The sequence below is a fragment of the Sebastes umbrosus genome, chromosome 11 (assembly GCF_015220745.1).
Source record: "Sebastes umbrosus isolate fSebUmb1 chromosome 11, fSebUmb1.pri, whole genome shotgun sequence".
NCBI lineage: Eukaryota > Metazoa > Chordata > Actinopteri > Perciformes > Sebastidae > Sebastes > Sebastes umbrosus.
The window spans coordinates 17,217,827-17,241,444 of record NC_051279.1 but is presented as its reverse complement, the minus strand read 5'-3'; the positions used below and the strand labels follow the sequence as shown (position 1 = coordinate 17,241,444).

Here is a 23,618-nt window from a genome sequence, read left to right as displayed (position 1 = left end):
AGAGAGATCTAACCTTCGTCTTCCTTTTTCTCTCTGTGTCTCAGGTCGATGCTGTCGGAGGATAAACTAGTGTTCTGCAACGGTTTGGTGCTGCACAGGTTCCAGTGCCTTCGTGGGTTCGGAGAGTGGCTGGACTCCATCCGGGACTTCTCCACCCACCTCCAGAGCCTAAACCTGGACGCCTCCGCCTTCGCCTGCCTGGCCGCCCTCGTGCTGCTCACAGGTAAAAACACAAGAAACAAAAGATACGATTTTAAATCTCAAAATCACCATCAGGACAAAACAAAATAAAAGATATAGTATGTATGACTGACAAAAAATAGCAGTCTGTTTTTCAAAGTCAGCTGCCCCAAACAAACGCTGTCAATCACACAAGCTGCTCATGCGTAAATATATGGATACAAATCCACACACATCTTCTTTCCTTTGTCCAGAGCTTTGCCTGTGGGTGATTCAATGTGACAGCGATCAGGTGGATACATCCACTGACGTCACACGTACGCTCAAAGACACACATGTGCATGCTTGTTTTCACACATCCCTGCCTAAACAAGAACCCGATACCCGAGAGCACCTGCTGCACCTGCCGCACACCTGGCGCTCTAATCAGTGTGCATGTGTGAAAAACGGAGCAGCTTTCTCTGCAACCGCACATCTGAGACGCAACAGAAGAAGAATTTAGTGGTCAGTAAAGTGCATTAGAAATAGTCAATTACATATGTAGCCCAAGGTGACAGAGGACGCCAGTGCAATTAGGTGTTCACATTTCATTTTTTACACCTCCGCGCCAGAGTCAGAAACTGTATATCAGTGTGTAATGGGTAAAACACCCCTCCCCCCCCCATACGCTCAGCTTCCTTACCTCAGCCTGCCCCCGCCACCACCTCCTCCTCTTCCTCCACCTTCTCTTCCTCTGTCTAAGCCCTACAACCCCATCCTCACTCTCTGGGGGAGCACTTAACTCTGTGCCTGATCGACCAGCCCACCGCGGAGCACAGCTCTGGAATGGCGTCTGCGCTGTTCTCAGTGGCGCTCTGCCACCTCGGCGAAGCACACAAGCGCACACTGCCACGACAGAGCCGCCAGAGCCACCAGGTGATCGACCGCTTCAGAGTGGCCTGTGCAGAAAGGCAGCCATCGATCCCCCTCCCCGGGAGCCTGCGCACACAGAGAAAGAAGGGATAGGGAGGGCGGAGAGAGAGTGTGCGAGAGGTCTGAAAGCCGCCGTGAAAGGAGGGCTGGAGTGACTCTGCGGCAGCAAACACTGAACAAACAAAAGAGTCACATAAACAAACAATAAATAAGCTTCAGATAATGGATACCTCAAAGTGAGACTGGTCTTAGTGACAGCCTCCCTGCAGACTGGCTTGTGTGCGTGTGTTTGTGTGCGTGTGTGTGTGTGTGGGGCTGGACACCCTGTTCTCTGCTGAATGAGTTAGTGTCACATTAAGCCGGGTACGGGTGCCACAGGAGTTGCTATGGGCAGCAGTGTGTGTGTGTGCGTGCGTGCGTGTTCCTAATTTAATTTGGCTGCTCACAGCGCCGAATAATCAGCTAATTGTTGAGCACTTTTGTTTCTGTCAATGTCTTAAATTGTGGGGACAATCTGTGTGTTTGTGTGTGTGCAAATGTTTATATATATGGTGAGTGTGTGTGTGTGTGTGTGTGTGTGTGTGTGTGTGTGTGGACACAGTGTACAGGGGGCTTATTAGGTTAGACTGTGTATTGATCTGTAGTGAGTGAGACAAGTTAAGGCCTGTTAAGAACATTAGCCATACGGGCTAATGAGGTGGAATTCAATATAAAAGAAGATGTAACTAATGCTCTGTCAGCTGAATGAGCTCTAATGTGTGCGTGTGTGTTTTTTTCTGCGGATGTTATTTTTGCCGTTTAATGTATTATTTTCCTCTCTGTCTGTCTATCCACAGAGCAAGTCCCAGGTCTGAAGGACTCAAAGCGGGTTGAGGAGCTGCAGAACAAAGTGATTTGCTGTCTCAGAGACCACCTGGGCTGCGGCCTCTCTTCCTCCTCGTCCAAGGCGGCGCCCCCTCTGAGTCGTATTCTGGGTTTAAGGGCAGAGCTGCGTTCCCAGAGGACCCAGGGCCTTCAACGAATCTTCTACCTGAAGCTGGAAGACCTGGTACAGCCCCCTCCATTGATCGACAGGTTCCTGGACACGCTGCCCTACTGACGGCCCGGGCTGACCACAGAGAAAAAAAACACGTCCCCCCCACCCCCCCTCCAGGAGCACGCACACACATCCAGAGAGACTCTCACTCCCCTCTGACTGATGCAGAGCAGAGAGCCAATCCAAAAACGCTTTTCACTCAACAGGACGACCAATCGAGAACGCCTGTCACTCAAACGGGCAACCAGCTTTTCACCAGTGTAAAAGACAATTACTCAAACGCTTTACCGCTTTTTATTTGATCCTCCTGTTTTTCTCATGTGGGGGAAGATGACGAGGCCGAGATGGACGGCAGAAAAATGACTTTTTGATGTCCTCTCTCCGTCTGGGTGGGAAAGCTCATCCAGCAAAAAAGAAAGAAGGTTTATGAGTACTGTTTATCTGTGTTTCGGCCTGACTCGTCCAGTACGAGGACTTCTTTTTAGTAAAGAGGGGGGAGGGGTGGTGTCACTGTGTTCGAATGTTTTCAAAGCTGAAGATGTCCCAGTGCAACACAAGTCGCTGTGTATTCTAGTTCCTCCTGCTGAAGGAAGGACGGGGGCGTTTTCATACTGAAAGGTCAGAGGTCAGACAGCGTGAGCATAGACACGCAGAGACATCACAAAGAGGGCACAGATATTTCATAAACACATGGAAGAGGCTGTTGAGTCGGGCTCTTGATTCCAAGTGCAATTTCTTAAGTGCTATCTCACCGCAAAAAGGAAGAGGTGGCGAAGTAACAGTTTAATTTCAAACTCTAAATTATTTTAATACAAAGACTTGTCCTGTGCTGTCAGTAGCTTAAAGAAAGAGAGACAGTCTCCGCTTGGCTTTAGACAGCAGAGGAGATACTGTGCACTAACGATTGATGACTGAGTCACCCAGACTTGAACTTGCTCTAGTATGTTGTTTTTTTTATTAACTCATTTTGAAATCATAGGTCGAGTAGGAGTATGGAGGAATGAACATGGACAGAAATTGGCTTTTGAAGCACTTACACCCTGAGAAGGGCTAGAAGCACTGACACACACCCTACCTGCTCCCCCGGAGGATGGCGGCGGGTCGGGGGAGAGGAGGGTGCTCGACAGATAGCTGTACGTCCAGGGGTGAAACATTCCGCAGTCATGCTCTTTTTTCTATTTGTTTCTATTGTGGAGGCCGTGTGAGAGTGTGGAGGACAATACCGTCTTTGTGTGTACGCTTAGAGAAGCCAGGATCATATGCATGGTGTGTTATAAAGCCGTCAAGAGCTGCCATAGCCTGTCAAAACAGCTCGACCTGTGTTTGTGTCTCAGACTGCGGCTCTATTGGGGATCTCCCCGGGCCTCCACCACCCACTCACACTCACGGCAGCCGTTTGAAATATGAAAAAAAGAAAATTATATAGATATAAATATAAATATAAATATATATATATACAAAACTAATATTTTGAAGTGTTTTTAGCTTTTTCAAATATTGTGGTACGAGTTGTGCATTGTTTTTTGAAGAAGAGAAACAAAAAAGACAAAAAGTTGCTGTTTTTTCAATGTCCCTCTTTGGTTTGAGTTTCCTGTTCGATTTATGTTTTTCTTTCTCTTTGGTTCACTGGATTTTCTGTTCAGCACTTTGAAATCATAAACTAGTTCTGATTATTCTGCCCGACTGCGTCCTGTGTTTTGATTTTTTTTTTTTTTTTTTATTAAATGATGAAAATAATCCAAACATTACAATGTTTCAAGACTTTTTAAAAGTAAACAAAAGGCCAAATTTGAGCCGATTTTATTCAGAGTATGTGTGTCTGTCTGGTCAGACACAAAAGCCTCTTGACAGGTAAAAGGCCTCTCCTCTCTCCCGAGGGACCCTCGGGCTCTCACAGAGAGTAGAGGGGGATTAGGAGAGTGAGGAGGGGGGAGGAAGAGGGAAGCAAGGACAGCTTCATGTTAGCATGAGGTCCAGATCAGCCTCCAGCCTCGTTAAACACCATCGATCGCCACGGTGACATTTCACAGCACATGCCGTCTATACTGTCACTGCCATCACTCACTCGTCCTCCTGCGCAACAGCGTGAGCACTAACACACACACACACACACACTCTCTCTCTCTGTCGGACAGCCAGGTGATTGATAGTAACTGTGGTAGTGAAATTGTGAACAGCTCTATCTGTATGTGCGTGTGTGTGTGTGTATGTGAGTGTCTGGGGGGGAGAAAGAAGTGCAAAAGAGTAAAGTTCGAAGTGAGTGTACAAGTGTGGAATGCACCATGTTGAACACGCTCCATATAAAATCTATGATGTGACACCACACACTCACACAGCACAAAATATTAAATTCCAAGAAAAGAATATTTCTGCATACTGGCGTCCCTAAACAGTCTTAGAATTACCTAAATTGGGTATCACTGTAAAGCTGAGACTCTTGTGGATCCAATGAGTCCAATTGTATTCCTGTGTGATGATGTTAGTCCCCATAGTGACTTTTTTTACTAAGATTTTATACATATGGTGGTGTCTTTATACTATGACAGTTTTCCTACAATATAATTTGAAAAAAATCACAATATATCACCGTGCTTACAGTATCGCAATATATTGAATCGTTACCCCTGAATCATGATACATTTCGTGTCACCAGATTCTTGCCAATACACAGCCCGTAACATCTCTGTGTTTGATCAGCATGCAGGAAAAGACCATCCACATAATTTCTTTGCAGTGGTATGAGTGTGTACTCCACGTGTGCGAATGGACATCCTATTTCTACGACGGTGACATCTCTGAGAGGCAAGTAAAAAAAAAACATGACCACGAAGCCGAGAGCTCTGCTTGAAGCTTGATACACACACACACACACACACAAACACACACACACACACACGTACACACACACAGTGAGCTGTCAGTCTCCCGGCCAATCGATCAGTGCCGACAGATAGCAGATACCCCCAGAGTCTTAATTAGAGGTCCCATTAGAACATACACACACACAAATACATATGCACACGCACACACACATTCAAAGTTTATCCTAATCCGTTCAGAAATATAAAATGAGCCCTTTAAGACTGATGATAGCAAAATGTGTACATGTGAAGAAAAACACACAGAAGGTTGTGATCTGAAAAGCCGTTTATCACAGAAGATATTTTGACATGTCACAGTATTAAAAGCACAGGTGTAAGTAATGAAATGAATTATGGAGGGATTGCATTTAGCTGCTTCAGTTTCAGGGTCCTGATGTTGTTCACGAATGTTTTTAACACCTGTGCCTTTCCTGCTATGACAAGTCAAGATGTCTGCTGTCAATATATCCACTGAGCCATCAGGATGTGCTGATCACAGCTGCTTTAAAAACAGTAAGATGCAGGAGGTAAGAAGTGAACGGAGCTCCCTGCTGGCTTCCTCTCCTGCTGACAAACTTCCTGGATTAGACTGAAACGACTGGCACCTGAGTCCTCCTGAGCCTAACACACACACACACACACACACACACACACACACATATAGACAGACACATGAACCCAAACATTTTTGATGATATTTCAATTTAGACTTTCACTGTCAGCTTTGTTCTTCCCCCTCAGTCTGCAATTCTGGTAGTCCCCTGGAAGTGGACAGACAGACACACACACACACACACATATATACATATATATTTATATATATATATATACACACACAACATGTGTACAGCACCACGGGAAATCCCCTGTCGCTGGGGACTGTGTGTTTTACTGGGGCCCCTCGCATGGAGCATCCGCTGAGGGAAGATGTGTGGGGGGTTGGCCTAAATGTCAAAGGTAAAAGGTGTCGAAGAAGAGGAGTGGAAACATGCAATAGACCCACTCACACTGGCTGATCTCAGAGGAGAGGAGGGGGAACCCCAATTATCGCCCTCTGTCTCTCTCTCCCAAACACAACACAGACAGAAACATCGCACATAATGTTTCTTTCCGCAGGATTGACGCTATTTATACATGCAGCCAACTGTGAAACGCTAAATGGAAATGACAAAAAAAAACAAAAAAACATTTGCAAATATGTCAAATTAAATCAAATCACTCATCTCTTTGCTGTAACATTAATCTGGTAATTATAACTTTTAATAATCATGTGTCATTCAGTGTTGTTGGGACTGGGGATGTGATCTGAATAGGATTATTTGATATATTGCCGCTGCTTGAAATATTCACATTATTTTGATAGTCTAGCTGTTATGAGTAATGGTGTCACATTTTGAAAGGTCACACATTTTAATTTATGTTGCCACACATAGTGATAGACTCCACGGCCATTTAAATAACTACCTTTTACCCCACAGCTGTGCTGTAGCCAGGATTTGGGAAATTTTGAGGTTGTGAAGTCTGAAGAGCCCTAGCAAAACCCCACCACCTAAAAAATAAAAATACAAATAAAAAAAAAACAAATTCTTGTATTATTTAATAATTTAACTGTTGAATTTTATTTATTTTTTACTTTTATCTCCCTTTCTTTATGATCACAATGTTGTAATTTTGTAATTATGATGGAGGACAACAAAACCCTGCACTAAATAGATGAATACATTGGAATAAATTTAAAATTTATTTCTCTATTTAGTGCATCTTAATTAGACTTGAATATTGTCTCACATACCATTTTTTGGGCTTCGACGTTTCGGTGAGAAATATTCGAAGGTATTCGAAGCTTTGCGGAGCTGCACGGTGCGGCAGGATGACATGTTCTTCTGAGACAGTGCTGCTGCACTATTGTACACACACACACCTCTACACACAACAAACAGCGATATCCGTCTGAGAATAATAATAATTAATGTTGAATATGAAAAATGAATAATGTGGGATTATTCCTTATTTCAGTTTTTTGGGGGGATTTATATATTATTATTACATATTTAAATATAAAAAAAATACAAAAATTTAAAAGCGAAGCATTCGAATAGTAATTTGCAGGTCAAATACCATGGCAATGATTGAAGCTTTGAAGCATTCGAGTCAGCCCTAGTCTTAATATTATACAGTATTTGGTGTAAAAAACAAATCACAATAAACCTTTAAAAAAAAATGCCATGTGTTCAATTGTAAAATGTAAACTCCTCATGTGATTACAAATTACCCAAAAATGTAGCCTTAACCCATAGTAGGCCTATTTAGATATAATATTTAATGGATTGGAATAAATTCACTTCTGATAGCTGTGATAGCAGAAACTGGTGGCCACAAGTGTAATATATATTCTTGCCTTCTTCATCACCATCATATGTTAGCAACTTCTTTAAATCTAATTCTCAAATTCATTCACATAACACTAGACAGGTTAATCATCTTCACCTGCCTTTTTACAAAACAAAACATGGCCAGTACTCCCTCAGATGTTGTGGTGTACAAATATGGAACCCCAAAATACATGTTATCAAGAGCTTGTTATCCTTAGAGCATTTTAAAAGGAAATTATCATCACATTTAACTCATGTCTAATTATCTTTTGAAATGTTTAGATATATTTTCTTTTCTTCTGTGCTGTTTTTTGTATGTATTTCATTGTTTTTATTGGATTGTTTTCCTCTGTTTGGTTAGGGTTTTTCTGCACATTTTGTGTGCTTCTTGTTGTTGTTTAACTTTTGTTGTATTTTTAAAATGATGTTAGTTTAGATCTTTATTCCTTTTTTATTATTGGTTTTTTTTCTCCTGGGGTTGGGGGGAGGTCCTTTGTATAAGCCTGTGGCTTCTTGACCTCTCCTGACACATTTCTTGTTTTTTTCATTGACTGGATTTTGTGCAGTTTTATATATGTGCAAATAAATAAAAAAATAAAAATAAATGTACATCCTTCAGTTTCACTTGTAAATAATGATTTTTGACTAATTATTCTTTATTTTGTATGCTCAGTCTTCCTGGTGCAAAACAACACCATCAAATAGAATGAACAGGAGAAATAAACACTTGAAGGTTATTTTATAAATGTCACAGTCAGACTCAGTGTCGCAGTCAGTCACACTGAGGAGGAACGCACTGTGCTGTGGGTGCTGGTGTGAGGTCGGAAACTATTAGCGGACGCACAGTTGTTTACAAACAACAAAGTGTCAGAACAAGAAACGAAAGTGTTGACGTAAACTATTAAATGTGGCGAATCGTTAATTTCCTCAACAGCATGGAGCCTCATGTCAGTCTATATCGACTATAAACCACAGCGTGGAGTGATATTATCGGCGGTAAGTGTCTCATATGTCCTTTAAGTTTCCTTCATCTGGCTGATGGGCGGAGGTAGACTGGTGTCTCAAGGGTTTTCTGGCTAAATCAGTGAGTTAGATCATATCTAATAAGAGCTAACAGCTGATGACATGCTGGTTCATTCAGCTACTTGGCTAACCAGCCAGATGTTGTCAAACTGTATGTGTGTAGTTGCCATTCAGCTATAAGCAGATGTGACTCTGACATGTGGTGGCAGTTTCTGTTAAAACAAGACACAAACCAACGTAACAACTTGTCTTTCAGTGAATTTAATAAAAAGGGATACATTAATAACTAAAACATCTGCAGATGGACTCAGGAGCACAGCCACCTGTTGTGGACTGTGGCAAGTGAGCCCTGAATACAAAGAGTAGTCAGTATTTATACATTTAAAGCATAACATGAAGATAAGTGCAAAGAAGAGAAGGATAGAAAGTGTATCAATGCGTCAGCACACAGCAGACAACAGAGCATCACAAGACATAACAAGTATTTCAGCAATCTGTTGTTTGCAGTTACAGAGATCTAAAATGTCAGGTCACTGTCCTATGGTGACAAAGATGAACATGTGAGGCCCTGAGATTATCTAAAGGTACAGTGTTAAACTGCAGATATGAAAATTGCCATTACAGACAACATAAATGATATAATGAGGTTAACAAAAACCCTCAGAATGGCTTAAAAGCTTAGTAGATATTGGTATCAGGTTCTAATAGCATTTAAAATAACCCTCACTGATCATACAGTATTATAAATCACTATTATGGATATAATTTATTATTATTGTGTCATGCATAAATAATATGCCTTACAAGACACCATTATTTAGAAAATAAAAAAAAGACAGAAACCAGAGTAGCAGCATAAATTACAAATAATACTAAATAAATAAACCAGTTTTTTTACCAGCTTGAGAAACAAAAGTTGCCAATTTATAAGCATTAAAGGGACTGTTTGTAAGAATCAGAAATGCTTGTTAACAGCGACACCTGTAGCCGTTAAGTCAACGACAGTCAGTGTCGGGCTTGTGCCCGCTCTGAATAGACGTGAACGAGCATCGCTCAAAACAGTGAGGCGACACACGTCAGCTAAAACCACAATATCACTCTATATTTCACCTGCTTGGCAGTAATGTTAGCTGACCAGACGAAGGTCTCTCAATGAATCACTGCTGATCCTAGTGTTGGCTTTTCCTGCCTCAGCCTCCCGACCGCGGCCGGAGGGAACAGGGGAGACACCGGAGTTTTGGTTGGAGACGATAACGTTTCTCTCTGCGGAGCCCCGTCACTTCACAAGACACGGGAAACCTCTGTTGGTCTGGAGGAGCTGCAGCATTTATTTCTGCACAAACATCCACTGTGCATTCACTAGATATTCTCAGAGCTAAACTAACTCTTCTGCAGTGTGTAGTGTGCGCACATGCAGGTGAGGTGGAGCGAGCTGAGTGAAGGCAAGCAGGCAGGTAGAGGAGCAGAGTACAGCAGAGACTCCGGTCCTGGAGACCAACGCTACGGTCTCCCCTGCGTCCTCCGACCGCTGTAGTTTGTGTTGGAGTCTGAGTCTGAACAGCGTAGCCACACGCGAACGCGCATGGGACACCGACCCGGATTGATTTATACGTGTAAGAAGTTACAAACAGACCCTTTCAAATTAAATAGCCATTTCCATTTTGTCATCATCCGAGCGCCAAAATATTTCTGTATTTTGAACAAACATTTCATTTAAAATAGAAGTTCTTCTTAACTCATAGTATGGACAATACAAAAAAAAGAAAATGTGATTCATTTTCAACTTCTCCTAACTCGCATACTTCTCACAGCCTGTTGTCCTCCTGGATGCTTTTAAATCTACCGACTTCAAGAGCCGGAGGAAGGATTCCTGTTCTTAACTGTGCAACTAAAGACCTCTGACTTCTCGATAAGTTTGCTATAACATAAGATTCAGTGCCATAATTATGCTTAATTTGAATATATGTTTGTAATTTTGGTTTTAGCGATATAACTTTCAACCATTTTACTTCTAATCTAGCAAGTAATTTATCTAATTGTGTTCCTGTTGCATGATAAATTATTACTATATTGCAATTCAGTTTCCTCAAAAATAGCATGAAGTTCTCTAGCCCATGGAGCATTATGTGATTTACTCCAAAGAAAAAACCTTCTTATTGATCCTGTATTGTGACATATTAAAGCAAACGATTCCACAGGCTCATCATTTCACATTTTCGCATTACTGAACCAGGTGCTTGATAAATAACTTAAACGTTCGATAGATTATCCAAATAAATTACCCAAATGCATGGATGTTATACCGTCAGCGTATCATGTGAGTAATACTTCAGTTACTCTTTTCACTGAAAGGATGTTGGCAAGAAAAAAAAATGGATTAGTCTTATAGAGGTGCCAATTTTAGATGTGTGGGCAGACTCGCATGTGTCACAGAGTTTATTCGTTTGATTAATGTATTAATATTAAAATCATACTCTGCTGGTATTTACAGTGTCTGTGGGGGCAGTGAGATAAAGCTGAGCAGGTGTCTAAGTTGCAAAGAGGTGTTGGCTGTGGGCAGTCAGCAGGACACATGGCAGAGGAAGGCAACAAGCTGACACTGAGGCGCCTGGAGGCACCCATCCACAAGTTCATTAAAGTGGCTCTACCCACGGACCTGGAGAGGCTGCAGAAACACCACAATAACATACTGAAGGTGACAGCGGAAATCTGGCTGGACACATGATCGCACCCTCATGTCCACACTCTTAGTCCACAGATGGATAACAGATACGTTTTTTCTTTAATTTTCGCAGTACCAACAAAGCCAGCAATGGGACCGGCTTCATCTGGAGCACATCAATGCCAGCAGAACTGTTCAGGTATAAGATAACACTCTGTATACTTCAAAAAAGCATAAGTGTGTGTGTGTGTGTGTGTGTGTGTGCGTGTGTGCATGTGTGTGTGTGACAGAGAGTGATACTGGTACCTGGCCTGCCAGTAATTGATATTCTCTTGTAAATTTGTGAAACCGAAGATGTGAGCCACAATATCATGTGACAAAATGACAAAATCCAGTTTCTTCATAACGCTACACTTCCCATTTCTGCTACTTTAACGGGGGGATTTGTGATGCTACTGTTAAATTAAAGAACATCTGTAGGCTACAAAATAGATTGAATTAAATGTCAACTTTATACACAAGTGGGAACAACATCATCAACAAGACTCCTTATGTCCAAACCAACAGATGGGCCCTCTGCAGTCTTTGCATACAACTTTATTATCAAAATATACAACTGCCTTCCTCAAGTGTAGCCTCACAAGAATGGACCAGAAGAGAGACAAAACTCAGACAATTAAACACAAATTATCGACAAGAAAATAAAACCAACTAATGGCGCCTGAATTAAACATTATGAACTCCACAGCTGCTATTGCAGCAAAACGGAGACTGCACAGATTTTACCATATTTATATGCTTTTTTTTCACACCGTGAAGCGCACACGCAACTACGATGCTAGGCAACAAAGTGTGTTGTTGTAACGTTATTTACCCAAAGAGTAAGATAAAATAATATAAGATATTCCTTTATTAGTCCCGCAGAGAGGAAATTTGCAGTGTACAGCAGCAAAGGGGAAAGTGCAAAAAACAAGAAGCATCAGCTAACACAGTAAAAAGAAAAAGAGCTAAACAAAGTGTAACAAAATATGAACCATTTAAATAGAAGGAAGTATAAAAATAGGAGCAGTATATACAGTATTGACAATAAACAGACTTACAAAATTGCACAAGTGGAAAATGACATTGCACAGTGAGATTAATGAATGAATGAATGAATGAATGAATGAATGAATGAATGAATGAATGAATGAAATGAACTTCCACCTGAAAATATCAGGTTATTGTCATAGAGGTCGCCATTTGGACTGAAAACGCTTTATTGTATTTATTAGATTTTACTGTTCAACACAGGTCATTTTCGGTAGAATATGACAATTGAATAGAAATTATGTTGTTCCTCTTTCAGTCCAAAATGGCGGAAGCTTCGCTCTGCTGCCGGGCGCTGATGTTGCTAAGTAACAAACAATTGACTTTCACTCTCGTGGCAATATATACGATCTTTGACTCACGTGTTTGTAAGTCTGTAGCATCGTGTGGTCCTCCACAGTCTGCTCCTCTTCTCGTTCAATCTCTAAGAATACATGTAAACAGTCCACTGGACCTCTCCGACCCAGTATAACCAGCTGTGGTCCCGCTACAAGTTCCTCAGTGGACGCAGAAAGTCACCGCTGTAGTATCCGATCCGCTACGAGCATGTTATCCAGACACAGCGAGGCTAACTACTGTAGCCTACAGGTCACTAACACCGTGGGTGTGCCACTTAGCGTGCTTTCCAGAGGTTTCATTAAAGGAGTCATTAATTAAGAGAGATGCCGAGGTACAGTAATGTTAATTATCACCACACACCCCACACCGGACCGGACCGGACCGTGAACGCAAACATTTATGACGTATCATTTCCGGAGCGTCACCTCTCTGACGTGGAGCTGGCGCCCCCCTGCGGCCGCAGACACACCTGCAGCTTCTTCTCTGCTCACAGTTTATCAGGACTTTTAGATGTGACTTTTGTGTTGACTCTGTAAAGGATGCGACTTTGACATGTGACAAAGAAAGTATTATACTTGTGATAAATAGAAGGCTACTTAAAGGGACTGTTTGTAAGAATCAGAAATTGGTTGTAACAGCGACGCCTGTGGCCGTTAAGCCAACGAAAGTCAGTGTTCTGTTGCTTGCGCTCGCCCGTGTGCACGCGCTACGTGAATGTGAGCGAGCATCCGTCAAAACAGTTAGGCGATAGGCGGTAATGTTAGCTGACCAGACGGAGGTCTCTCCATGAATCGATGCTGATCCTAGTGTTGGCTTTTTCCTGCTTCAGCCTCCCGACCGCGGTCGGAGGAAACAGTGGAGACACTAGAGTTTTGGTCGTTTCTCGCTGCGGAGCCTCGTCACTCCACGAGACACGGGAAACCTCTGTTGGTCTGGAGGAGCTGCAGCAGTTATTTCTGCACAAACGTCCACTGTACATTCACTAGACATCTCAGAGCTAAACTAACTCTTCTGCAGTGTATAGTTTGCGCGCATGCACATGAGGTGGAGCAAAATAGCGAGAACGAGCGCGGTGGGTGAGTGAGGGCAAGCAGGCAGAGGATCAGAGGAGCAGAGGATCAGAGTGCAGCAGAGACTCCGGCCCTGGAGACCAACGCTACGGTCTCCTCCGCGTCCTCCGACCGTGGCCAACACTGTTTTGCAAGACGGGCTTCACTAGATATAACTTTGCGGTTTTGGGGCTTCCGTGTAGTTTGTGTTGGAGTCTGAGTCTGAACAGCGTAGCCACACGCGAGCGCGCATGGGACACCGACCCGCAATGATTTATACGTGTAAGAAGTTACAAACAGTCCCTTTTAAGTAGAAGTAAAATCACAGATTTTTAAAAATACCCCAAAAATAGACAAAAAACACCTATGTTACAGTTACGATAGTAAATGTAATTCGTTACTTCAACCCCTGCATGTGAATGTGAGTATTACATGGATGATGACGTGACTCACTGCCTCTGGAAATTCCTGAACAAGCATGACCCTGCAACTAGTAGTCTATATATTTTTGTCTCAGATTGTCTTGACACTTCAAGGAGCTCAGTTCTGGAGAAACTTGACGTTTCCTCATTTGCAGCGATCAAGTTTTTCCAGTTTGGAAATCAAAAGTGAAAACCAGTGGCAGGACAGCACGTGGTGATGAGTGAAGGAGAGAACTGTCCTCTTGTTTAACAGCCTACTTGAACTTGACTGAACCCTGAACACACCACAACAAACAAAGTGAATATTGTGTTGTTTTTGATCAACAGAAAGCTGACAAAAACATTCTGTGTTTACTCAACACATGGTGCAACTTACTATATGACCCTTTGTTATTAAGGGAACAAACTTCCTTTCCGTAGTCACATGATAACAACTAAAACCATCTCCATGACAACTGAGCCACTCCATCTGTTTAGGAGGGCAAAGAGATGTGGTTGAAAGCAATATAACAAATCTGTCAAATCCGTTAATGTAGAAATTGCTTTCCCACAAAAATGAATACAAACATATGAAACATAAAAAGACTGAATCAGTTATTTATAAATAAAGGAACTCTCTGTATAGAAATTCACTCTTAAAAATCAGGGCAAGAAAAGAGCTGTTGCGAAAACCTCAAATGGACCATCTCTCGTGTGTGTGTGTGTGTGTGTGTTTAAGTGTGTGTGTGTGTGTGTGTGTAAGTACTTGCGGTCTTGTTCACATGGTGGGTGTGAAATGTCTCAGAGGATGGTGTTGCCTGGAAGCCACCATGTCTCTGAAGGTGAAATAACTCCAAACAGGCACAAGCCCATCCTCTCACCATTACCCTGCAGACCCCAGGGACACACACAGAGTGCTTTACCGTGTCTGCATGGTGTTAATCCAGAGTTGGAGTTTGTCTGCTCTGTTTTAGATGTGTGTGTGTGCTTATATTCCATAGCCCAGAAAGATAGATAGGTATGTCGGCAGGCAGATAGATGGATAGTAGATGGACTAATTTGTCCTTCTGAGCATGTTTTTTCAGTCTTTTTTTTTGTGAATCTGTCCTTTGTCCGTCCTCCCAGAAAGACAGACAGACTGCAGTCTCTCCTCCTACTTGATGATTGACATTATTCCCCCCCCACCTCTACCACAGCAGCCAATATCTGCTATTGAGTATGTGTTTGGTCAGTCTGTCTGTGTGCTTGAGCTTTGCACGCTCACGGTTAATTTGCGGTCTGACAGGTGCCCGCCCCGACTGTCTCGGTGTTAATTAGTGTGTTTTTCAGTTTTATGCACACGAGGACGAGCGTATGCATGTATGTTTATTCATGTTGTGTAATTAGCAGAATGTGTTATCGGCAGTGCGTTGACCCCCTGAGCCCGGGTCGGTCTGCGGCCTGGAGGGAGGATGGCTGCGATGTAATCCTCCTGTCACCCTCAGGGCACGGTGGGATGACGGGGCTTGTGGTCCCCAGCCTCATATCTGAACCTTATTAAGCCCAACACCCCAACGCACACACATTTCCCATCACTAGAACAGTGTGTTGGGATGCTGAACCTGTCAGCATGAGCACTGCTTTCCAACTGGGGCAACATGAACAAGAAGTATAATTTTTATCTGAGGATTTAAAAGAAGCTACTGTATGTGTAGCGTTGTTTATTAGATTCATAGTTTAGGATCATTTTGATTTGATTTCCTTCTGTATAAATTGTTAACTTGTCTTTAGAGAGAATTGGTTGCAGAAATGAACATTTATTGGAATGGCTTGTTATGTTGTGTGTCTGTCCCCCTCTCTGAAATTACACTCCATCTTACTGAGAAACCTGCCTCTTCTGTTTCTCCCTGCAGCAGTTGAGAGCCAACATGAGAGAGATGGAGAAGCTGTGCACGCGGGTCCGTGCCGAAGACGCAGAGGCTCTGGACGCACTCGTCAAGCCAGTCAGAGACAGGGCGTCAGCCGCCGCACGAGACTTCCTGCTTTTGCACTCTAACCCCGTGCCTCAGCCTGCGCCAGCAACACCACCTGCCACTCAGCCATCCAGCTGTGTGTCCAGCGGTTACCACGCTGCTGCTGATGACGATGATGTGTACGAGGAGCAAGTCGTGTCTGGGAGGCAAATTCAGCTCCACCTTCCAGAAATCCCTGCAGATCAGAGTGCGGCTGAGTCCTGGGACGACCTGGAAGAGGTATGAGGGCTGGACCCTAACATACAGTCTGGATATCATACTCTATTTCATACTTATCTCAAATTCAAAGTCATCGATATTTCAAAGTAAATCTTGTCTTGTTGCTCATTTATTTACTGTTGTTTTAGACCCTTCTTTTTGATATGTGAGTTCAAGGTGTACAAACTATTCTTTGTATGCAACACACGGTTTTAGTCAAAGTAAGCTTTACTTTCTCCTGTGAAATAAGAAATTAAAAAAGGACCAGAGCTTGGATTTAACTGGGAGAGACACTGCCCAAATCTTAGCTCTTGTGTTGTAGCATCATCCTCCATGTTAACTGTATATGTGTTCATGTGATTCTAAACAAAGGAGGTTAAACTCACTTTAACCGTACCAAACAGCAAAATGCTGACTAAAAATATCAACTCTGACATATGTCAATATTACTGTTTTTCAAGATTCAACCATTACCTGCCAACGCCAGTTTTTCACCTCTTAAAAATAGGAAATGCAAGTGCCTAGAATGAGGTGCTTCTTAAATAACAGCCGAAGAGTTACGAAAGTTATCTGCAGAGGGAGTTTAGCAAAACAATAGGCCTTTTTCACAGCAGACATTTTGACTTGTCACCGGAGGAAAAGCACCGTCGTGTTACTAATAACATTAACAATGGCTCTGTTCTATTCAAGTGTCCCAGTAAGCCTTGACAGTGTGACAGTGAGCCAGCATTTACAACACCAGGACTCTGAAACCAAAGCAGCTAAATGGAATTCAGCCATCATTCATTTCATTATTTGAACCTGTGCTCTTCCTGCTGTGACGAGTCAAAATGTTTTCCATTGAATGAAAACCTAAAGCACTAAACGCAAAGTACAAGAAAGTAGTTTCCATCCTTGGGTTGTACTAAACGTTGCTATGGTTACGTGCATTATACATCACTATTGCAAGATCATCTAGGTCAAGGTCATGACCCTCTTACCTGTTCTTACAGACGCCCTTATTTTCACCGACAGTTACTGTAGCCATAGATTTGTGTGATAAGCATCCAAATGAAATAAACACGGCCATTATTCTCTCTCAGGAGCTGAAGGAATTGAGCGGTGTGGTGATGGAGTTCTCTCTGCTTGTCCACGTGAGTACAAACTCTCAACTCTGTGTGTACTTCCTGGCTGCTACATTCACCCCATTTCTCTATCTACATGTGTGCACAGCTACCCCTGTGAACGAAAACAATGTGACAGAGGCAGTTCGCCTATAGCGTTTCCAGGAAGTGGTGCATACTTGACCGTGTGTTGCCTGGTAAGGCTCCTCTGAGAGGCTCAGGACGACTGCTGGGGCTCCAGAGGCCCTTCGCCGAGGCAGGGGGGAGAGATTGAGGAGGAGACGAGGGCGAGAGGGAGGATTTGGGCTGCTTGTCCACAGGGGGGAGAGGTGGGGAACAATAGATACATCGGAGCAGGTGGAGAACAGACGGCTCAGATTATCACTCTATCCTCAGGGATGGAGAGAGGGAAGCAGGGAGGGAAGGAGAGATTAACAGTGAAAGAGAAAGAGAGAGAGTGAAGATGTAGTTCGGGTAGAAACACAGACAGAGGCATTGGGGGGGCAGAAAGAGCATAGACATGTTGTTGTGATGTCTCAAGGGTGACAGACGCCGTTAGGGGAGTAATATTCCAGCTCTCAGCCTCAGTGGAAATACTGAGTGTGAGTGTGTGGTTGTGTCTGTACGTGCGTCACGCTAGTGGCTGTTTCGGTGTCTGTGTCCTCAGTCATAAGCCTATAATGTGATCGTACTGCATAAAACTGTTAATATTTAAATGATTAAATGATTTATCAAGTATTTCTTATATTATTTATTTAATCTAATTTAGTTTAGTTTAATTCAGTTTAATGTGTTTAATGTCTTACAGTTGTATTCAGTTTGATTAGAGGCTTGTAAAAAGTTAAAGTTTACAATGTATTTGATTTCATATGAGATCGCCATAGCTTCAAAACAGAGGGTATTATATTAAAATATAAAACAAATGAAGCAAAATATCTATTTTCTTTCTATTTTTCCCTACTGAATGACTAAAACGGTGCATTGTTTAACAAAACTGGACTAGATCCATTTTTCATACATGCACAAATAAATATAACCAAAAATGTTAAATCCATTCTCACCACACACTCTCCACTTAATGGAGCTTTCAAGTAAATCACATCATTTTGCTCAGCAGATGAAGTTTGCCCAGTTGGAATTGTTGGTGTTAAAATGTCTCTTTTTTTTGAGCCAGTGAAACTGTTTTGTCAACGAGTGTTTTCAAAGTCAAGATTACACTTTCATTTTAACAAACATGTTTTCTAAATTTCCACCAAAACTCATAAACATACTCAAAATGTGTGACCACATTATGGCAAAATACTCAGGCTTACCGTTCGTTTAGAGCTGCGACGATTAGTCGAGAAAATGAATCAGCAACTGTTGTGATTGTCATTGTTCTTTCTATTTTGATTTATTATTGTTATTTATTCTCATGTTTGGGCGTTTTATGCCTTTCTTAGATAATAACAGGACACGAGCGAGGGAGAGATGCACTAAAGATCTCTGACCAAACTCGAACTGGGGACGTTGCTCACTCTCAAGCCACGAGGACTCCCCGCTTCAGTCATTTTTAGTCTCAAATGTGAAGATTTGCTGCTTTTTTCTGCTTCATATAACTGTGAACTGAATGTCTTTGGGTTTGGGACTGTCAGCCAAATAAGACAAAACATGTGAGGATGTCACAATGGACTGTGGGAAGTTATAGTGGGAATTTTTTACAATTCTTTCTGACATTTTATCAAGAAATAATCAGCAGATGAATTGATAATGAAAAGAATCTTTTGTTGCAGCTCTTTTATAAAACTGCTGCTTTAAACAACAGCGCAGAAAATGAGAGAGACGAAGAAGATCAAAGAAGATGGAATGATTTAGTGCTGAAACTAATGATTATTTTCCTTGTCGATTCATCTGTTGATTATTTTCTTGATTAATCGATTAGTTGTTTGATCTAAAAAAATTTGAAAAATGTCGATCACTGTTTCCCAAAGCCCAAGACGACGTCCTCAAATGTCTTATATTGTCCACAACTCAAAGATATTCAGTTAACTGTCATAGACTCCTCTATGATAGAAATCTCCATTGAGTGGACCTTGTGGTGAGAATGGATTTAACATTTTGGTTTTTTTTCTCGTCATAAATTTTATTAAATATAATCTTACCTCATGATCTCATGGACTTCTAAGCAAATATGTGAAGTTTAAAAAACGTCAAATTTCATAATTATCTATGGTGGAAGCTAGTGCTAATATGGTCTTTTCATTAAATGATTTGTGCATGTATGAAAAATGGATGTAGTCCAGTTTTGGAAAACAATATACTGTTTTAGTTATTTAGTAGGGAAAAATAAAAAAATATATATATTTTGCTTCATTAAAGAAACCAGAAAATATTCACATTTAAGAAGCTGGACTAGGACGCTAACTTTTTTTTCTTAAAAATTATTCAAACCGATGAATCGCTTGTCAAAATAGTTGATTAATTTGATGGTTGACAACTAATCAATTAATCATTGCAGCTCTAATGCGATCTGTGAATCTGATTGGTCAGAATCAGTCAGAACGGGTTTAAAATCTTTGCAACCATCACAAAATAACAGGAAGCTTGTAAAAAATGGACAGAGCTGAATCTGTAAAATAACTTTGAGCTCAGAGCGAGGAGGTGAGAGAGGGAGAAGGAGCGGAGGAAGAAGAGGAGGAGGAGAAAAGTGCTCTGGTTGTTGTTGTTTGGTCACTGTGTCCATCCAGCCCTCACATGGAGAGAGACAGCTGCCACTCTGAATATTTCATGAGATCCACACAATGCCACACACACACACTGTGACCCCACCCTCAGTGAAATCTCCTTTGAATACACCTACAACCTCCACACACACACACACACACACACACACACACACACACACACACACACACACACACACACACACACACACACACACCTTTCCCCTGTTAACTTGTGCCGTGGTGCAGAATTTGGACAGATAAAAGAAAACTTAATACACAACAGGTGGCTGCTCTTTCACATGTGTGTGTGTGTGTGTATATGTAGGTGTGTGTGTTAATATGTGTTTGTGTGTGTGTGTGCGTCTAACCCCTGTGCATCAGTCCCAGCAGGAGAAGATTGACAGCATAGAGGACAACGTCAACACAGCCGCTGCCAACGTGGAGGAGGGGACCAGGAGCCTGGGGAAGGTGTGTATGTATGTGTGTGTGTGTCCTGATGATCTGATGCATGTGTGTGTGTGTGTGTTTGTGTGTGTGTGTGTGTAGTGTTTGGGAGATGGGGAGATCGATGGCACTTTGCCTCCCAGCCATTCCACAGCGTTTGTCCCTATTGATCCGTTCGAATACGGAGGAAAGCTGCAATTAAGGAAATAGAGAGAGGAGAGGGATGGAGAGGAGTGGAGGGGAGGAAGAGTGATAGAGAGGTAGGATGAGAGGGGTGACAAGAGAGGGTCTATGTGTGTGTGTGTGTGTGTGTGTGTGTAGCATTAAGAAGAGGTTTGAATGACTGTTTAATAGTTTTTCAGGAGCAGCATTCGGCCTTCCAATATCACTTCAGTTCACTCTTACACACTGAGTGTAACTCAGAAGGACAACTCAGTGCCCTTCACACATATTACGCACTTGAGATGTTGAACTTTTCGTCTGTAATACTCAGAATGAATCACCTGTTTTTGTTAATCTACAACACACACACACCCTCACACAGATCTCTACCAAGGATTGTGACATTTTCTAACTTTACTTCCAGTATTTTGTTTGGGATTAAAGGAAAGAGATGCTCGTCTGCCAGATGAAGCGCTACATGTTGATCTGTGTTTTGCTCACACTTTTTATGGAGGTGTGAAGTAAATATGCTGTAATTACAGCCTCTCAGAGACAGCGATGACACCGAGACGGGATTCCTGTGTGCTGAGAAAAACCTGTAAATGATAACACTGGACAGTAAATGACCTAACATGAAAAACAGCTATTTCATAACTGTTTATACAGCCAAGGCTGTCTATTCATCTAAATTACAAAAAAAGTGTTTTAGTCATTTAGTCATGCAGATACTGATTTGTCCTGGTTACTGAGTTCATTTGTGGTGCTCAAAGCATTGAAAAATTACGTTTAACCCATTCAACAGTGTCATTTGGTATAATCTGCACAAAGTAAGCAGTTCTCATACGGACTATTTCTTTGCCAGAAAGTAGTTCCAATGTGAACAAAACTGTTTCGTGGATTATTCGAGGTAACACATTGTCTCTGGAAAGACATACTATACTATTAAACTGATAATTATCAATTCTTAAAATATTTTTGGCGTATGTAGCTTATGTTGTAGAGAGGGTTTGGGTATTTTTTGTAGAGTAACGGTTCAGTCCCCAGTTTCTCCTGTCCACATGTCAGTGTCCCTGAGTTGGGGAAAAAAACTGACTTAATAATAATAAAATCATCTGTTAAATTCATGTAATTTAATTTAATTTTTCATTGTGGTTTAATGGTGTGAGCATCATTCCATTCACCTCCATTGTCTTGGGATGGCAGCAGGAATTTCAGATTGATATATCAATTAATCTAGGCGAATAAAACCAAAACTGCACAGCTAGAAAATCTGTTTTTTTAATGAAATGTAAGTGCAATGACCCTTTAACAATTTTAACTTTAGTCGTAAGATTTATAAAATAAATGCCACAAATAATAAATATTCTTTTGAAATAGCTATTTTTAAATTAAACTCACCCAACTGGCGGCACAAACAAAGGTTGCCCTCTCTGTCAGGTTGCTGGTAGATGTAGTGGGCTGCACATTAAGACGGGTAGGGGGGTTGTGAAGAGATAAAGCAGATGAGAAGGATGTCAGATGTTTTAACGTGTTTGAAAGCTTGTTATCTGTCATCAGGTCAAACAGCATTACACACACACACACACACATTTCCTCCGTCCTCTACAACCTGTACCCAGAGTCCTTTTAACTCGGCTCAGATGAAATTAAAATTCCCTCAACTGCCACGGGGGTGGGGACAAGTAATGCTAGCTTTTGAACTAGATTAATTTAATGGTGAAGTGTTAATCAAGTGTGTGTCCCTGCCTGTGTGTGCGTGTGTGTGTGTATGTGTGTGTGTGTGTGTCATTAATTGTCATCAGCAAAGAGCACCTTCCACTCTGATGATAACAGCCGTAATAACACACAGGCCACATCTCTCTGATTCCTCCTGAACGGAGATAATGAAAACTCTTTGATGCAGCTATGGTAGTGTTGATTTACATTCACACATGCTGGCTTGTTTGTGCTTCGACGTGTGATCATGAAAGGATAGACGACTCTATCGCAGACTGTCTTGAAGCCACAAAGTACTAATGCCTCCAAAGGTTCGTGTTATGTGGATGTTAAATTAAACTGGAATATATCTCTTCTTCCTGTCTCCCAAGGCGGTGGGCTACAAGTTGATGGTGCTGCCGGTTGCCGGGGCGCTACTGGGCGGCGTATTAGGAGGTCCGCTAGGCCTGCTAGCCGGGTTCAAAGTCGCCGGGGTGGCTGCTGCTCTGGGAGGCGGCGCCCTGGGTTTTGCGGGCGGCAACCTGGTCCAGAAACAACGCAAAGCCCGAGTGGATCTAAAGATGAAACAACTGACGGCACCGCCACCAGAGCCAGAGTCAAACAAGGACAAATGACCCAGCAGCTCTGGTTGGTCCTCTGACCTCAGGTGCTGACCCATCACTGAGGCTTCAGTGTTGATTGACCTATCAAGAAGCACAAACTCGACCTCCGGCGGTGTCACGTTGCCTTAAATTGCCTTCAAGATAAGACGTCATCAAGTTTTGCTGATACCACGCACTGTTATAGCATGTAATGACAGCTTACTTTGATGTCAATTAGATGTTGGTGCAAATAATTTACCAGAGGACATTCTTCTGATTTTATGCACACTATTATTATTTTTTTACACTAGATATTTTATTGTGGTTGGGTCAGCATGTCTTTACTAAAATAAATCTTTGGCATGGAATAAATCAGACCATTTTCAAATACCCAACCAATCAGTGAAATGCCATCACCAACAAGGGTACTGTTTGTTCCTCGCGCTCGCATCTTTTTTCCTATTAATTTTTACTAGAGTTTACCAGCGATCATGCCTCAATATTCCTTTATGCAGAAAATATCCCAATGTGAACAGCTGCAGTACTGAGAGTACAATAAGATGCATGGAGAGAAAAAGTGGTGGTGTTACATTTAAATTAAAGAGGTTATGTTTCAATGTTTGTATAAATTATGCTGTATGTAAATACAGACTTGTTTTTGCAAAGTGTGAGAGCAAAATTGCACAAAAAGCACCAAAGTGCCACTATCCAAGATCCTGCCATGTATTGATTATACTGCTGCTGGTTTTCTGCCAAATAAAATCTGTTCAACA

At 42.0% G+C, this 23,618-nt stretch overlaps 2 protein-coding genes and 1 long non-coding RNA gene across 8 annotated transcripts in view; 2 read left to right on the top strand and 1 right to left on the bottom strand.

The window, feature by feature from the left end:
* The window catches only part of nr4a3 (nuclear receptor subfamily 4, group A, member 3), a 23,257-nt gene extending 19,449 nt beyond the window's left edge, over positions 1-3,808 (top strand). For 2 of the 4 annotated variants that reach the window (XM_037784375.1, XM_037784371.1), the window contains exons 8-10: positions 45-223; positions 435-497; positions 1,929-3,808. In XM_037784375.1, coding sequence (XP_037640303.1) covers positions 45-223; positions 435-497; positions 1,929-2,191 — 505 coding nt within the window. In that variant the 3' untranslated portion in view covers positions 2,192-3,808. The remainder of the gene's footprint in view (positions 1-44; positions 224-434; positions 498-1,928) is intronic. The other 2 variants (XM_037784374.1, XM_037784376.1) reach the window with 1 other exon arrangement.
* LOC119496809 overlaps positions 1-12,966 on the bottom strand; it is a 17,152-nt gene extending 4,186 nt beyond the window's left edge. For both annotated transcript variants that reach the window (XR_005208808.1, XR_005208809.1), the window contains exons 1-2: positions 12,498-12,966; positions 14-213 (exon numbers count right to left, since the gene is read on the bottom strand). This is a non-coding gene — a long non-coding RNA (uncharacterized LOC119496809). The remainder of the gene's footprint in view (positions 1-13; positions 214-12,497) is intronic.
* stx17 (syntaxin 17) lies at positions 8,137-23,618 on the top strand. 2 transcript variants are annotated; one of them, XM_037784387.1, is made up of 7 exons: positions 8,137-8,357; positions 10,876-11,079; positions 11,180-11,245; positions 15,817-16,155; positions 17,217-17,267; positions 20,324-20,410; positions 22,636-23,618. In XM_037784387.1, the coding sequence occupies exons 2-7, from the start codon at positions 10,957-10,959 to the stop codon at positions 22,876-22,878; spliced, it is 909 nt and encodes a 302-aa protein (XP_037640315.1). In that variant the 5' UTR covers positions 8,137-8,357; positions 10,876-10,956; the 3' UTR covers positions 22,879-23,618. The 2 variants fall into 2 exon arrangements, with proteins under 2 accessions (XP_037640315.1, XP_037640316.1); XM_037784388.1 differs by lacking the exon at positions 8,137-8,357 and adding an exon at positions 9,966-9,997.

Bases quoted from the DNA above. Each gene is read 5' to 3' on its own strand.
- stx17 (XM_037784387.1), top strand. From the start codon at position 10,957: ATGGCAGAGGAAGGCAACAAGCTGACACTGAGGCGCCTGGAGGCACCC. The intron at 11,246-15,816 runs GTATAAGATAAC...TTCTCCCTGCAG, and splicing joins ATGCCAGCAGAACTGTTCAG to CAGTTGAGAGCCAACATGAG. The intron at 17,268-20,323 runs GTGAGTACAAAC...CCTGTGCATCAG, and splicing joins AGTTCTCTCTGCTTGTCCAC to TCCCAGCAGGAGAAGATTGA.